Source organism: Crotalus tigris, unplaced genomic scaffold (genome assembly GCF_016545835.1).
Source record: "Crotalus tigris isolate CLP2741 ecotype Arizona unplaced genomic scaffold, ASM1654583v1 scf7180000017644.4837335, whole genome shotgun sequence".
Lineage (NCBI taxonomy): Eukaryota > Metazoa > Chordata > Lepidosauria > Squamata > Viperidae > Crotalus > Crotalus tigris.
This window is the reverse complement of record NW_024096536.1, coordinates 62,510-78,447: the sequence shown is the minus strand read 5'-3', so window position 1 is coordinate 78,447 and position 15,938 is coordinate 62,510. Positions and strand designations below refer to the sequence as shown.

The following is a 15,938-nucleotide window of genomic DNA, read 5'->3' as shown; positions in this document are numbered from 1 at the left end:
CTAAGAGCTAATTAAATCGGAGAACTCTAAGGTTGTGACAGCGATCAAAGGAGATGTGGTTTAGAGGGAAATCTGAATAAAATAGAGTCACAAGGGAAATATTTTTTAAAATGGTATTTGGATTTTTAAGGGAAATGTGTACATTAAGATTACACTAAAGACTACTAGAACCAGTTTGATCTAGTGTTTAAGGCACCAGGTAAGAAAATAGGAGACTGTGAGTTCAAGTCCCACCTTAGCCATGAAAGTTGGCCAGGTGACTTTGGGCCAGTTACTCTCTCACAGCCCAACCAGTGGTGGGATTCAGCTGGTTGATACCACTTCGGCAAAACCGGTAGCTAATTTTGTGTTGCCCAGGCCCAGAATGGACTTTAGGAAGCGGCATCCACACAGAGAACCAGTTGTCCACATATTTGAATCCCACCACTGTCCTTAGATAAATAATATCTCTAGATTTTTTTCTTTACTATACTATATCCAGAACTGAAAATTATCTACCTACACCACTCAGTAATAGCACACACATACTATAATAAGGGAAGGATGGAACTGAGATCCCCATGAGAAGTTATTAAGGACATGACAAAAGATAGAAAGAATAAGATGAGAAAGAAAAGGAGCTAAAGTCTCAATTCATATTTGCTAGCAAGTGGAAAACCAGTGGTTTGGGAAACGTGCTGCAGTATAAGGCAGGCAATAGATCTTTGGAGACTAGATTTTCCAGGGAAAAAAAATCTGTTCTACCAGCTATCCTGCATAAATACAACCTTCACTTGTTGCGTGAAATATAAATGGAGTTAGGATCAGTTTAAAAAGATATAATTTGGCTTTGGGGTTGGAATTCATTAGGAAGTTTCCCAGAAGCTGGGGGACTCAGTTACTGGGGAGGTGCTGGCAAGGCTTTATGATATCACCAATTCCTTCCTCATTGGTTGGAGAGGAAGCACACGTCTGTACAGGAACATAGAAACAAAAGGAGAGAAGGAAAGCAAAAAACAAGAACAAAAAAGCCCAAGGACCAGCACTGCTTCTAGCAGAAACACTAAGATTTCCACACATACGACACAATTTCCTCTGTGACTTTGATTATCTTCCCTTCTAATAATTACTCAAACTCTGCCCTTTAAATCTCTGATCCTTTCCCAGAAGCACCCTCTCCTTGAGCACCCTAAGGCAACTATCCATACAAATGGACTGTGGAGAACAGACTCTCCAACACTCCTTGAAAGGGAACAAAGATTTTAAACAGGGTCAGACCATAAGCTTCATAAGCCCTGGAGCAACTGATGGTGGGGAGGGGAAGTAAAAACAGAAACATACATCAATGATTCTGAATCCATCCCTGGCATCCAGGAGACAAAGATAGAATTGGGAAGCCTCATAAAACAGGCCAGTAGACCCACAACCCTACTCCTAGATAACATGTGAGTGGTCCTCCTAAATGGACTGAATAGAGCACCTTGTGCCTTCTGACAGATGGCGCTATTAGCCTAAGAAAGGTTGGGGTGGGACTTGCTTTGGGATGGCATCTGCCATAGCACCTTCAGAAGGCAGAACAGAAGCATTAGCAACCAACACATGCCATGAAAGTCAATGTAGTATTAGCAATCCAGATGTTGGGCTGGTACTCCAGCTTCAGGAGAGCTTCAGGAGAGACTTTAGTTACTCTTTCAGTCCAACCTGTCTCACACAGGTTATTGTAGGGAAAGAGGATGGAATACTATAGATGTTGCTTTGAGCTAGTAAATGAAAAAGCAGGATGTAATTCTAAGAAATAAATCCCCATGGATCTTAACAGACATTCTGAAAAATGTAAGATGCAGGAATCACATCTGAAGCTAAATTCAGATTTACTTCAGGGATGTTGTATTCATATTACCTTGCCATCATATAATCAAAAGTTAGTTCTGCTATGATGGTTGTTCAACTGTGGTTGAAAAATTGCTGCTGTGGGATATAGAGGACATAGTCTGGATGTCATTCTTTCAGGATGCCGCATGATCCAGAGAAGATAGCAAGGCTATTGTCACAGAAATGGATGACCCATTTGAGATTAGAAGTTAGTTCCCCCCCCCCTTGATATCAAGATTGGACTTAAAGTTGTACTTCCATGTTTTGTAGTTTCCTCCCATGTCTTCCCCTTTCTTCATCAGATTATAGATAGAAGAATCTCCTCTTGGTAGAGACAAGCTATACTTGTAAAGGACTGAGGGGAATAGATGAAGATACTTCTGAAGAACTGAAGATTCCAGCCAATGTCTTTATCATCCAGGTCTCACATGCTCACTTTGACACCAGTTGATGTTACTTTATTAATCAATCAATCAATCAATCAATCAATCAGAATAGAGCTGGAGGTCTTCTAGTCCAGCCCCCTGATCAAGTAGGAGACCCTATACCATTTCAGACAAGTGACTGTTCAGTCTCTTCTTACAAACCTCCAGTGATGGAGCACCCACAACTTCTGAAGGCAAGCTGTTCCACTGGTTAATTGTCCTCACTGTTAGGAAGTTTCTCCTTAATTCCAGGTTGCTTCTCTCCTTGATTAGTTTCCATCATTTCTTGACCTGCCCTCTGGTGCTTTGGAAAATAAATTGGTCCCCCCCCTCTTTGTGGCAGCTTTTCAAATACTGGAATACTGTTATCATGTCCCCCCTAGTCCTTCTTTTCTCTAGACTAGCCAAACCCAAATCCTGCAATTGTTCTTCATATATTTTAGTCTCCAGGCCTGTTTAATCATTTTAATTGCTCTTCTTTGCACTTTTCCCAAAGTCTCAACATTTTTTTTGTAATGTACTGACCAAAACTGGATGCAGTATTCCAGATGTGGACTTACTAAAGATTTACTTTACCAAGGCTTACTAATATTTCACATGATTTTGATTCCTGGAAAGATAGGTAGAGGTTTTCATTGTCTCAAGAGGAAGGGCTAGGGACGTATGTCTGCACGGCTACTTTTTCCTTCTATTCTCTTATGGATGAACACTTCTTCTAGGCTCCATTGTTTTCTTTTGTTCAGTGTTGCATGAATGTGTGTTGGAAGGCCATTCTTTGGATAAATTTGCCTTATTCCCAAGTTCCTTGATTGGGATTTGGCCTCAAGAGAACCATCTCTTTGGATGAAGACTCTCCTCTCATTTATCTCTTGACATTAGCTTTGTGATTCAACAGCCTCAAGGTATAAAGATATGCTATAGTGTTTAATGCTCATATTGAGTGGAAGCTTGTATTTCCATCTGTCTGTCTGTCTGTCTGTCTGTCTGTCTATCTGTCTGTCTGTCTGTCTGTCTATCTATCTATCTATCTCTATTTTCAAATATATAAAGAAAGTTGGTCCACCATATCTGGATCTCAAAAACTCTGGACAAAATTTGTAGCAAAGAGATCAATTTTGAGAAGAGCAAAGGCTTTAAATAAATATAGCAAAAGGGTATTGCAATGTGTATCCATATATTTAAGTTTGTGTTTATGCATGACTCTGTGAGAGAGAGGGAAAGAGACAAGGTACCATCCCATGGGTTTCCATATTAACATTTTTTTTTTCCACAAATCCTTGCCTCAGATATTTCTTTGTCTCTGGCTTCAAGAGCATCCCCTAGTGTCGTCTTGCAAAAGATCATCAAGAAATATTTTTCTCATATTATCAAGCAAAAATAGGAATAGTGATTGTGTGAAAAACCTATAATTTTGTATTCGTTAAACAATGTCTTTTTTTCTTCCTTTCCAATTTGCACTTTTCAGTCTGGTTTACTGACCTTAACCAAAACTCTCTAGATTAGGGATTCCCAAACAGTTTCATTGTACAGTAATGCTTTCATTATTCATTGAGTTTGGTGTTTGGATTTTTAAGGGAGGTGTGTACATTAAGATTACACTACAGGAAAGTGTGAAAACAAAGTGTTTTTAGAACCCCTATTCTAGATGAATAATATCTCTAGATTTTTGTCTTTACCATACTATACCTGGAACCAAAAATAATCTAACAACACGACTCAGTGAAAGCACAGATATGTAACTTCATTTGCCAACAAGAAGACTTCTCCCAAACATAAGATGCCTAAATTCTAGAATTTCTCCAAAATGTTACTAAGTAGACAACAAATTTTTAGTCCTCCAGTTGGGTTTGAAGATTACATGAAGCATAGTTGGTGACCATTATAATTTAAAGACGTTAGATCTAATTTAAGAACACGCTCCGTTATCAGATTGCCTGCACCCTATGATCTAATGAGAGGAACGTCTCTCATATTTTCATACCTTATACGGATGTTAAATAATTGAAACTGTTCTTGGACTTTCGCTCCAAGAACAAACTGTTGAAAGATGGATAGCGAGAAAAACACGACGCTACATCTTTAAGCAGCCGCGTCCATCCCGCTGAGGCCCACAGAAGAGTCTCTCTCGAAGGCGGGGGAGAAGACGGTACCATCTCCTGAGAGGCCACTGGTTATGTCACCCGCTTGTGGCTCCTCCCTCTCCCCTCAGGGGGGAGGGAAGCAGTGAACGAAGAGGTGCTCGAGAAGGGAAGCCAGAGCTTTCGCGCCTGCGCAGCATTATTTTCGTGTCTTCTGTGCAATTTATCGTTCTCTCGCCCTCCCCTTTTCTTCTTCCAAGCCCGTTAGGGCCGTGGCGGTGAGTCCCGGTGGAGGATTTACAAGTGTCTCTGCGACGGGACGTAGAGGAGCTGCGAAGCCACGGAGCTGACTGGGGAAGCCTTGGCCCGGCCATGGGGTCCTGAGGGCCTTTCTCCCTGCCCGTTCCCTTGAGCCCCGGAGGGTCGGGTCCCTGGCAGAGAAGGGGAGCGGTGGCTGGTGTTTGCAGTGCCTCGTGGCGGTGAGGGCACAGTGGGAAGGTGGATGGATGGGGAGGAGGGCTCCGTGCTGAGATGATGAACATAGCGGCAAAGCCTGAGAGCGGTGACCTGACTCCCCAGGTGGGGTGGGGAGTTTGTTGCCTGGCACTTGGCGTGGTGTTGACGAGCGTCTGGCCGCGATGATGCTTAAGAGTGAGTGAGAAAGATGTGAAAAGGTGAACGGCAGCAAACTCCTGCTCGGGATTGATGGCGCAGGAGGATGGGTGGTCCTGGGATACACGTTGGTGTTGCCCACTTGGGTGGAGCGGCAGTAGAAATAGCCGTGGGTGGTGAGCAGCTCAGCCTAGGTCTAAGGGGAGCAACGTGGCACCATTGAAAATTATAAATACAAAATTCAGCGGCTTGGTCTGGACTCTGGTTGTGATAATAAAGTATGACTTCTGTAGGAAGCCTTTTATCTATATAAATTGACAGCCCAGTTTATTTTCAGAGTAATCAAAGCAATTTAAATATTTATAGTATAGAATGATAACCCCATGATTTTTCAGTGGTGCAGCATGGTTCTTAAGTACATAGTGTGGGGTTAAATATGGGTACTGTGTGCAGTGAAACAAAACTAAATTCTGATATCAATGGTTGTAGGAGAAATGGCACATTTAGTGCCACATTACTCAATGGCTTGTGGGGATTACCTGACTAATTATGTACACTTCACATAGGACATACTTTGTTCTTTCCATCTGAGAACTTGCATGCAAATACCAGTATTTGAAGGGTCATTATTTTTTTAAAAAATGAAGAATATTTATATAACTTAAGCATGCTAATTTAGTTGAATCTCCTACCTTTCTCATCTTCTACAGTTTCAGTGCTGTTATTTCCTGTTGCTTGACAATGGGAATCGTGACATACTTTGAATTTACAACCCCATATTTCAAAATACAGAAATGCCTGCTAATACCCTTAATAAATAGTATGTAAAGTATTGTGTATACAGTGTATTTCATAACTCAGCGGCATATCTTCAGTTTTTTTCTAATTTTCATTATCAGCTAAATGTAAGTCAGTCTTCTGAAAAGAGTAAATAGATACTACTGTATATTACTGTATATAGTGATCAATTACTTTTTATATCTTAGAAATAACTCTAATGGTCAACAGCAGCAATTCTTTAAAATTGCTGCCAATGGTATCATAGGATGCCCAGGAGAAAGAGAACAATAATGAACTATTGAAGGAAGATAGGATTTAAGTCTGCATTAACTTATTTTTAAAATTATTTATGCTTTCCTATTTTGTTCTTCCATAGAATTACACTCAGATTTCTATCAAGACATTTAATCCTGTTTAACCCCATGGGAGTCTTTTTAAAAACTAATCTGTAACACAATGATTAAAAAAAACAAAGCAACTTTTAAGATAGGATCGATCTTGAAAATAACAGTTTTCAATACATGGCAGATTTTTTTATGAAAGAATAGCACTTTGCATTTATATTATCAACTTATCAAAGCTGTATTGTATGTTTTAATTAGAATATTAGTGTCTGATGTAATGTGACTCAAGTTTTTCTGACTTGGAGTTTCATTTTTTTAAAAAGACAAACAATAGCAAAAGTATTCACTGCAGGTTAGTTTTGTTTGTCAGTGCAAATGCTGAATGAGAAGGCAACGGATTAGCTTGTATCCAGGGAGTAAGAACATGACAACTTGAACATGTAATGCAGCATGGTGATCATTTTAATCACCCCTGTGGGATGCAATTTACTGGAAACAAATAGGGGAGGGGTGAATTAAAAACCAAATTCTATCTGCTGTATAATATTTTCTTAAAATATGTATATTAACTATTGTTGCTCATATTATACAGTAACATTTAGCTTTGGTCATGTATTGCAGATTAAGAGCATTTATGATGGAAACTATTATATATGAAACTATGTTATGGAAATAAAAGAAGTTGTACAAGTAGTCCTCCACTTACAATCACAGTTGGGACCTGAACATCAGTCACTAAACGATGCAGTTGTCAAACAAGACATCGTGTGATTGGACCTGAATTTATGACCATTTTACTGTAGCAAATCTGGCTTCCTCAGTTGACTTGTTGTTGGAAGCCAACTGGGAAGGTTGTAAATTGTGATCACATGACCACAAGATGCTGCAACTGAGGTAAATATTAGCTGGTAGTATGACAGTCATACAAGTGCACATCAACTACTGGTTGTAACTTTTTCTGAAGCCATCATAACTTCAAACCATTGTTAAATGAACAGTCATAAGTTGAGACTACCTGAAATGCTATAAGGCATGTTTCCAGCTATTTTGTTCTGCAGCAGTTCATATATTCAGTTTCTTGCATGGAAGGCTCACTTTCTATATAAAGATTTTTAATTAAGTACTGTATATATTGAAAATTTAAAGTTTATAATATTATTTCTCAATGTATATTTGTTCACATACACACCTGTCTAACTTTCTTTTATTTGGAGTAGCTCCTTCTATCCATATTAGTTTGTTTGGGTTTTTTTGTCTAACATTCTTGCACTGTTTCATATGCAAGCAATCAAGTTATTTTATATCTTCTATGTTAAGTCAGTTATGCAGATCAACAGTGAAAGCCTTTTACGGTGAAATTCTTTTTCAAGATAGTTTTTCTCCTCTATTAACTTATATTTTTCTTTAATGCATGTGTGTGTGTGGGTTTGTAAAATGTATGTATGTAATATAGTCAGGACATTCTCTTTTTTGGAAAGAGACAGGAAATAAGTCAAAAGGGAGTAGTCTAGTTACTTTTCCTTTGAATATATCGGGACGAAGGCTACTGTAGGGTGTGTCTATTTCCTAGCATCATTATGACAATCTATATTCAGAATATTAAGAAGAAATGAAACAAGAAACTGATCCCGCAAGTAGAGATTCATTTTCATAAACTGATAAATGGGCATAGTTTCCCCCCTAATCCTTCAAAATAATATCCAGTTATTTTTGAGGTGCGTCAAGTAAATGGATTTGCATCTGAGGTTATTTTGAATAATTAAATTTCTAGTTTTAGTTATACAGATTATTTATCAACAATAAAGCATGTTGTAGTAATTAGTTTGTGGGAAATAAATTACAAGCTTAAAACATTTGTTATTACGTATTTAGTTATAGACACGCAAGAATTCAAAAATAGACGTTTTAAACCTCCTACCTGTCCAGATGGAGAAGAAAAGTCAATTCTATCTGCTATTCAGTACTACTACATAGATCAGCGGTTCTCAACCTATGGGTCGCGACCCCATTTGGGGTCAAACAACCATTTTACGGGGGTCGCCAAACAACACGATCCACCATTTTTCCCCCTCAGGGGGCGCCGCCCGGGGGTCACCGTATAAAAAGGTTGAGAACCGCTGGTGTTATGTCCCGAGCCTTGCAAACGGCTCGGGCGTTTGCAGGCAGTCCCGGGCAGGTGCAAAGCTGCCCGGGACCAGACAGGCTGTCGCCAGCGCCGTGCGCATGCGCGGGTGCTGGCGCGGGAAAAGTAACCCATTTACCCGGGAGTTGCCTATATAAGAGGCTGCGAGGCGTTTGGGCGAGGCTGAAGCCATCTTCCTGTAAGCTGAACGCTGAATAAATGAAACTGAGAACTCCAGCTGCTTCTCGTGTCTGTTTTCCCGCCACGGACTCAACACTGGCGACGAAGGTGGGATGCCTTGCACTACCTGGAAAGGAAGAAGTGTAAGCTTACCCAAGGAGTCCTGAGCGGCGAAAGAGGAACGGCGTTGACTCGGCAGCTGCCCGCCAGTCCGGTGCGCATTCGGGGGTAGGCTGGCTGATAGACCCGTCTCCTGAAGATCCGAAGATGGCGAAAATCGGAAGGCTTTCGGAATTCGACATCTCACATCCAGAGCGGTGGGAGTCCTATGTATCCAGAATGGAGAACTACTTCAAGGCAAACCAAGTGAGGGAAGATAGCTTGAAGGCGGCCACCCTGCTTTGCGTTTGCGGCCAAGACGCCTTCGAAATCGCAGAAAACCTTGCAGCACCTGTCCCAGTAGAGTCTGTAAGCTACGCAGACCTGAAGAAGCTGCTGAAGGAGCATTTCCATCCCAAGGTGTCCGTTATCTCATGGCGCCACACCTTCGAACAAAGGGATCAACGGTCCGGTGAGTCAGCCAAGGAATACATCGCCGCGTTACGGAAGGCCGCCAAGCCCTGCGAGTTCAAGGACCTCGAGGAACGACTGAGGGACCGATTCGTGTGCGGGTTAAGGCATCGCGAGCTACAACAGAGACTTTTCGCAAAGGAAGAATTATCCTTCCAAGACGCCTTAAGGGAAGTCACCGCAGAAGAAGCAGCAGGCGGCGCCGTCAAAAACATGCGGCCGATCAGAAACAGTGCAGAGGGTGCGTCCGTGCACCAGGAAGACGTCCGACGAAACTCCGAGGAGGATCCGGACGAGGAAGTCGACCGTCTACACCCCGCGAAGGAAGAGAACCAGAAGGGAAGCTCTTCGGCTCCGCTCAAGTGCATCGGCTGTGGAGGTCGCCACAGGAGAACCGACTGCAAGTTCCGCTCCGCTACCTGCCGGGCATGCGGTAAACAAGGGCACATTGCAGCTGTGTGCCTGGGCCGACGAAAGGCACAACCCCAAGAAGAACGCCTGAAGGGTACCAGATTCCCCAGCCAGAATAGGGTAGGTTTTTGCGCTTCGCGAAGAAGCATCTGTAGAACAGGCACACACAAGCCCATGAAGAAAAAGCTGTCACTCAACGTGAAGCTACAAGGGGTTCCATTATCTATGGAACTAGACACAGGGTCTGCCCTGTCCATCATTTCATTGCATACATTTAGGAAGATTTGTTCCAGAAGTGGGTCTAAGGCCAAGTTAAGGCCTTCTGATATTGTATTAACAGATTTTCAGAACTCAAGAGTGTGTGTTAAGGGGGAGGCCACCCTTAACGTGCAATACAAGAGTTTTGAAGGTCCACTAGACTTATTAGTAGTAGGGGGTGAACGAACGAGTCTCATAGGACTCGATTGGTTTGAGGCCCTGGGGATACACGTCACAGGACTCAATAGCTTACAAACACTCGACCTACAGGAAGTCTGCACAGAATTTGCAGATGTTTTCAGCCCCCAGCTGGGCACATTCAAAGGACCACCTGTGTCCTTAAAGCTAGACCCCACTGTCACTCCCATTAGGATTAAAGCAAGAAGGGTCCCTTTTGCTTTAAAAAGTAAGATTGACACTGAACTAGACAAACTAATCCAACAGGGAATCCTAGAACCTGTTGATTCCAGCCCGTGGGAGACCCCCATTGTCACGCCTCTAAAGGCAAATGGGGACATTCGCATTTGTGCTGATTACAAATGCACACTCAATAAGGCATTGCAGCAACATGCCTATCCTGTTCCTGTGGTCAGTCACATCCTGGCCTCTCTCAAGGGGGGGCGTGTTTTTGCAAAGCTTGACCTAGCTCAAGCATATCAACAGCTGCCTGTTGATGATGATGCTGCCATAGCTCAGACCATTGTGACCCACAGGGGAGCCTTTAAAGTAAAAAGGCTACAGTTTGGAGTGAATGTCGCTCCTGGGATTTTCCAAAGCGTTATGGAAAACACACTACGAGGTATACCAGGGGTCTGCCCCTACTTTGACGATGTCTTGATTGCAGGAGACTCCACACACATTCTAGCTGAAAGGCTTAGGGCTGTCCTGTTAAGATTCAGGAAATCAGGCCTCAAGCTCAGAAAAGACAAATGCCAGATTGGGGTGCCTTCTACTGAATTTCTGGGATTCAAAATTGATGCTGCTGGGATTCATCCTGCTGAATCCAAACTAACTGCTATTTTAGATGCACCCAGGCCAAAGTCTAAGGCCGAACTTCAGGCCTTTCTAGGCCTCCTGAATTTCTACAATTCTTTTCTTCCACATAAAGCTAGTGTAGCTGAGCCTCTTCACAGGCTACTAGACAAACAGGCTGTGTGGCTGTGGTCACAAGCGCATGAGGCTTGCTTTAAAGAAGTCAAGGCCTTGCTCACTTCTAACAGTGTTCTTGCACATTTCAACGAGTCTCTCCCTGTGTGCATCGCTTGTGATGCGTCCCCCTACGGGGTTGGAGCTGTCCTGAGTCACCTCAGGTCTGATGGAACTCAGGTTCCTATTGCATACTACTCCAGAACACTGTCTTCTGCCGAGCGCAACTACGCTCAGATAGACAGGGAGGCTCTGGCTGTTGTTGCTGGAATTAAAAAATTCCACGATTTTCTATATGGCAGGCATTTCACGGTCTTCACTGACCATAAGCCTCTGCTGGGACTGTTTACCACACGTAAGCAGACTCCCCACATCATTTCCCCTAGAATGCTTAGGTGGTCTATTTTCTTGTCTGCATATGATTTTTCATTACTCCACAAGCCTGGGAAAGAAATGGGCCATGCTGATGGCCTCAGTAGGTTGCCTCTGCCAGTAGTAGAAGCTGACCCCGCGCCAGCTGTCAACATTCTATCAATCCAAGCCTTGCCCGAGCTCCCTCTTAGTGCCAGGGATGTTACCGCTGAAACAGGTACAGATCACACACTTTCACGTGTCCGCTCCTGGGTCCTGTCCGGGTGGCCTGAGCACTGCCCTAGTCCTGAGTTTCAGAGTTTCTGGTCCAAAAGAAACGAACTGTCCCTTTCTCAGGGTTGTCTGCTTTGGGGAAACAGAGTTGTCATTCCCACCTCAATGAGGACTAGGGTCTTAGAATCCCTCCACGAGGGTCATCCTGGCATTGTTCGTATGAAGGCTCTTGCACGCAGCCACTTGTGGTGGCCTGCTTTAGATAAAGATATTGAGGCTAAGGTACACGCATGCCACCTGTGCCAACGATCTCGCCCAGAGATGCCCCAAGCTCCTGTGCATAGATGGGAGGAAACACAGTCCCCATGGTCTAGGGTGCACATTGACTACGCTGGGCCCTTTCAGGGCCAGTTCTTCTTGGTCCTTGTTGACAGCCATTCAAAATGGCTTGAGGTTGTGCCTGTCTCATCCACCACCACTGCAAAGACTATTCAGGTACTGAGGGGGATTTTTGCTGCACACGGGCTGCCAGATGTCATTGTGTCCGACAACGGCCCTCAATTCACCTCCTCCGAATTCCAAGCTTTCTTACAGGCAAACCTGATTCGTCATGCCACGTCTGCGCCTTTTCACCCGTCCACCAACGGTATGGCTGAACGCATGGTGCGCATCGCAAAGGACGCCTTGAAGAGACTCACCTACGGGGACTGGCATCACAGGTTGGCTGACTTTCTCCTTTCTTATCGCACCACACCGTCCACTTCTACAGGGAGAAGTCCAGCTGAACTTCGTTGGGGGCGCCAACTTACTACTAGACTTGACCGGTTGCATCCGGACAGACTGCCTTCATCTACCTCACATCCTAGGGCACCTAGACAACTACTTGTGGGTGCCCCGGTTTGGGCTCGCAATTACGGGCCTGGTCATACATGGGTCCCCGCTTCTGTGTCCAGGATCACAGGTCCTCTCTCCTACGAGGTTGCCCTGGACAACGGTCGTGTCCTGCGTCGGCACATCGACCAACTTCACTCTAGGCGAGACTTTTCTGCTGAGACTCCTGGGTCTTTTCCAGGGGGGGAGGGGGACCCTTTGGAGCAAAGGGAAGGGCAAGAGCTACTGCCCATCTCCACTGAGGGAGCCACAAACGGCTCGTCCCAAGGTTCTGCAATTGCTCCGAAAAGAAAGTCATGGAGCTTACCCACACAACAGGCACTCACGCCTACTCCAGCCAGGGAGTCACCCCGGGGGCATACTCACTTTCCACACACATCACACAGCACTCCAGCAACGGAGGATACCCGGGGGCATCCCAACAAATCATTCCCCGCAAGAGAGCTGGCACACAATTCCCAAGGTTGGCCTGACCTTACCCCAAATCCTACAGGGGGTCAAACATACACAGAGCTAGTCGAGGAACCAAGTCCCGACTACAACAACCCTAGCACAAATCAGGGAACACCTGAGTTTTGGGAAAGTACAGAAACCCACACGAGCCCGAACACAGAATGGGGTTCAGGGAATGGACAGCCTCCTGACAGGTCTTGGACTGACCTAGGAGGTTCTACAGAGACGCCCAGCAGCGGCTATCACTTCAAGGGGCCTGAGGGTCTACAGCTAGGTAGGTCAACCAGGTCACAAAGTAACAGAAGCCCTGGCCTGACGAGCCCGGTGGGCAAGCAAGCAGGCCAGGCATCGGGGCACAGTCCTTGGAAGACACCAGGGCACAATAGAGAGAACAGGCTCACGCCTCCCTCCAGTCAGGGGACTTATGCCAGTAACCCAGAGCTAAGAAGGTCACAGAGAGCAAAGAAATCTCCTAAGTATCTAGAAGATTACATAACATTGCTGGCAAGGCAAAAGCCAGTAATCAGTGGGAGCACTGGGGAGCAAAATGTCATATAAAATAAATGTTGTATGTTGGTAGTAGTTTTAGCCCGGGGGAAAGGGGTGTTATGTCCCGAGCCTTTGCAAACGGCTCGGGCGTTTGCAGGCAGTCCCGGGCAGGTGCAAAGCTGCCCGGGACCAGACAGGCTGTCGCCAGCGCCGTGCGCATGCGCGGGTGCTGGCGCGGGAAAAGTAACCCATTTACCCGGGAGTTGCCTATATAAGAGGCTGCGAGGCGTTTGGGCGAGGCTGAAGCCATCTTCCTGTAAGCTGAACGCTGAATAAATGAAACTGAGAACTCCAGCTGCTTCTCGTGTCTGTTTTCCCGCCACGGACTCAACAGCTGACATAGATAGATACTCCATTCACTCAAAAACAACTACTACATCTATATCAATCCAATGTCTATACAGGTAGTCCTCCACTTACAACCGTTCTTTAGTGACTGAAGTTAACAGTGGCACTGAAAAAAGTGACTTATGGCTGTTTTTCACACAACTGGTCACGTGATCAAAATGTGGAAGCTTGGCAACTGTTTCATATTTATATGGATGCCGTGTCCCAGGGTCATGTGATCCCATTTGGCAACTTTCCTGAAAACCAAAGTCAATGGGGAAACCAGATTCACTTAACCATGTTACTAATTTGACAACTGCAGTGATTCACTCAACAACTGGACAAGGAAGGTCACAAAAAATGGGGCAAAATAATGTCTCGCTTAGAAACATAAATTTTGGGCTCAGTTGTAGCCGTAAGTTGAGGACTACCTGTAATGCTTATTTGAACCAGGTAACAAAGGAAAAATACTCCTGTTTTGCTAATTTCTGTTATTAAACACTGAAGGCTAAAAAAAAAAAGTAATTGCACTATTCCATTCAGGTTTATCTATCTTTGACATACTCAGGATCAGTGAAGAAGCACAGATACAACTTTGGGACAAAGTGCAGAACATTGTTTAGGAAAATAAGTAGGAAGATTCCCAAGACTGTTTTTTTGCTTTTAGGTGAAAGTAAAATATACTTTGCAAAGAAGACACCCTCCAATATATGGTTCTAAAATAATTAACATTATTCATACATTTGCCTTTTATTGACTGATTTACCTGTAATCGTGTGATCAAAATTTCAGCACCTGGCAACTGATATGCATTTGCAATCGTTGCAGGATCCCAAGGTCACATTATTACCCTTTGCAGACTTCCCAGGGGGCTGCCCACAAGCAAACTCAGTGGAGGAAGTCAGATTTGCTTAACTGCTGTTTGATATGACTATGGCAAAAAAAAGTTGTAAAATGGAGCGAGTTTCACTTAATGATTGCATCACTTAGTTATGAAGTTCTGGTCCCAGTTATGATCATAAGGAGACAGGTAGTCCCTGACACCATTTGTTTAATGAGGGTTTAAAGATATGACAGTGATGGAAAAAAGTTGTTTTCAAGCACTGCTCACACTGTTGCAGCATCCCTGCAGTCATGGGATTCAGGCATTTGGCACACAGCATGTGTTTACATGCTTGGAGCATCCTGGGGTGAAATCATTGTCATTTGTGATCTTCCCAACTTAGCTTCAGACACACAAGTAAATGGGAGAAGCAGGATTCTCTTAATGATTTGTTTAATGTCTATGAAAAAAAGGTTGTAAAATTGGGTATGGTTCACTTAACAACCACATAACTTAGTGACAGGAGTTCCATGCCCAGTTATGATTGTAAGTATTGTAGAGTATAATTTCAGGTTTTTAAAACTAAATGGTATTGCTGGATTTTGATGACATTATTTTGTCCAGAATAAACGTCAACAGGCTAATGTTGTCAAAGAAAATACAATAACTACCTGAAGGATATTTTAATAGCATGTTTGCTGATTACATACATACTTGTTTTGAAAGGCTGACCTCTAGCGAGGTCTGTCAAGTATCAGAACTTTATATCTTCTTTTTAAAATGAACTGACTACGTTAGATTACTATGTACTGTAGTTGTAAAAACATCCAGTTTTTCTTTAGTATCACATCATAATCTCATTTATATGTTCTGTTTTGAATTGCTGCTGTTTGTTTTTTGGAGCAAAGGTTGTATCAATTTCAGAAATGGATTTATGTATTTATTTATTTAATTATTTACTGTGCTTATAAGCCACATAAATTGAAGCCAGTTCTGAGCAGTTCACATCTCAATATTTTATAAAAACAAACAATGCAAATTACATTTCTACAGATTAGTTTCTTCTGTCCTTCTGTGTTTTTTTAACTCAAGGATAACCATGCTGTGTGTATCATAAATACATAAATAAGTTGTATCAACTATTTCCTCTGTATGTTTAGCATGGATGGCAATTTTTTTCCAAAATTCATGTAGTTTTGTCCTAGCATTTTTGGATTATGTCTACATTATTTCAAGTCATTCTGCTGATTTTTTCCTCCTCTTTTAATTTTCCTATAGGTTTGAACAACAAAAAATAATGATGATTGTAGTAACTGGAGCCATGTCAGTGCCTGAGTCAGATTTCCCAGCCAGCACCCCTGCTACAGCCCCTAATTTATCCAGGATGCCTGATGATGGCAGCCTCACTGCAGTGGAGCAGCCAATATTTCTAATGACAACTGCTGCCCAGGCCATCTCAGGTTTCTTTGTGTGGATAGCTGTGCTGATCACCTGCCACCAGGTAAAACAAACAATTTAACATTTTGAATTGCT

The 15,938-nt window shown here is 43.3% G+C and overlaps 1 protein-coding gene across 6 annotated transcripts in view; it reads left to right on the top strand.

Annotated features, from left to right (window-relative positions):
* The first annotated feature begins 4,496 nt into the window (after positions 1-4,496).
* The window catches only part of TMEM184B (transmembrane protein 184B), a 42,680-nt gene continuing 31,238 nt past the window's right edge, over positions 4,497-15,938 (top strand). The window contains exons 1-3 of one of the 6 annotated variants that reach the window (XM_039335452.1): positions 4,497-4,632; positions 6,712-6,984; positions 15,684-15,906. In XM_039335452.1, the coding sequence (XP_039191386.1) occupies positions 6,971-6,984; positions 15,684-15,906 (237 nt within the window). In that variant the 5' untranslated portion in view covers positions 4,497-4,632; positions 6,712-6,970. Of the gene's footprint in view, positions 4,834-4,854; positions 5,006-6,711; positions 6,985-15,683; positions 15,907-15,938 lie in introns of those variants that run through there. The other 5 variants (XM_039335451.1, XM_039335453.1, XM_039335455.1 and 2 more) reach the window with 5 other exon arrangements.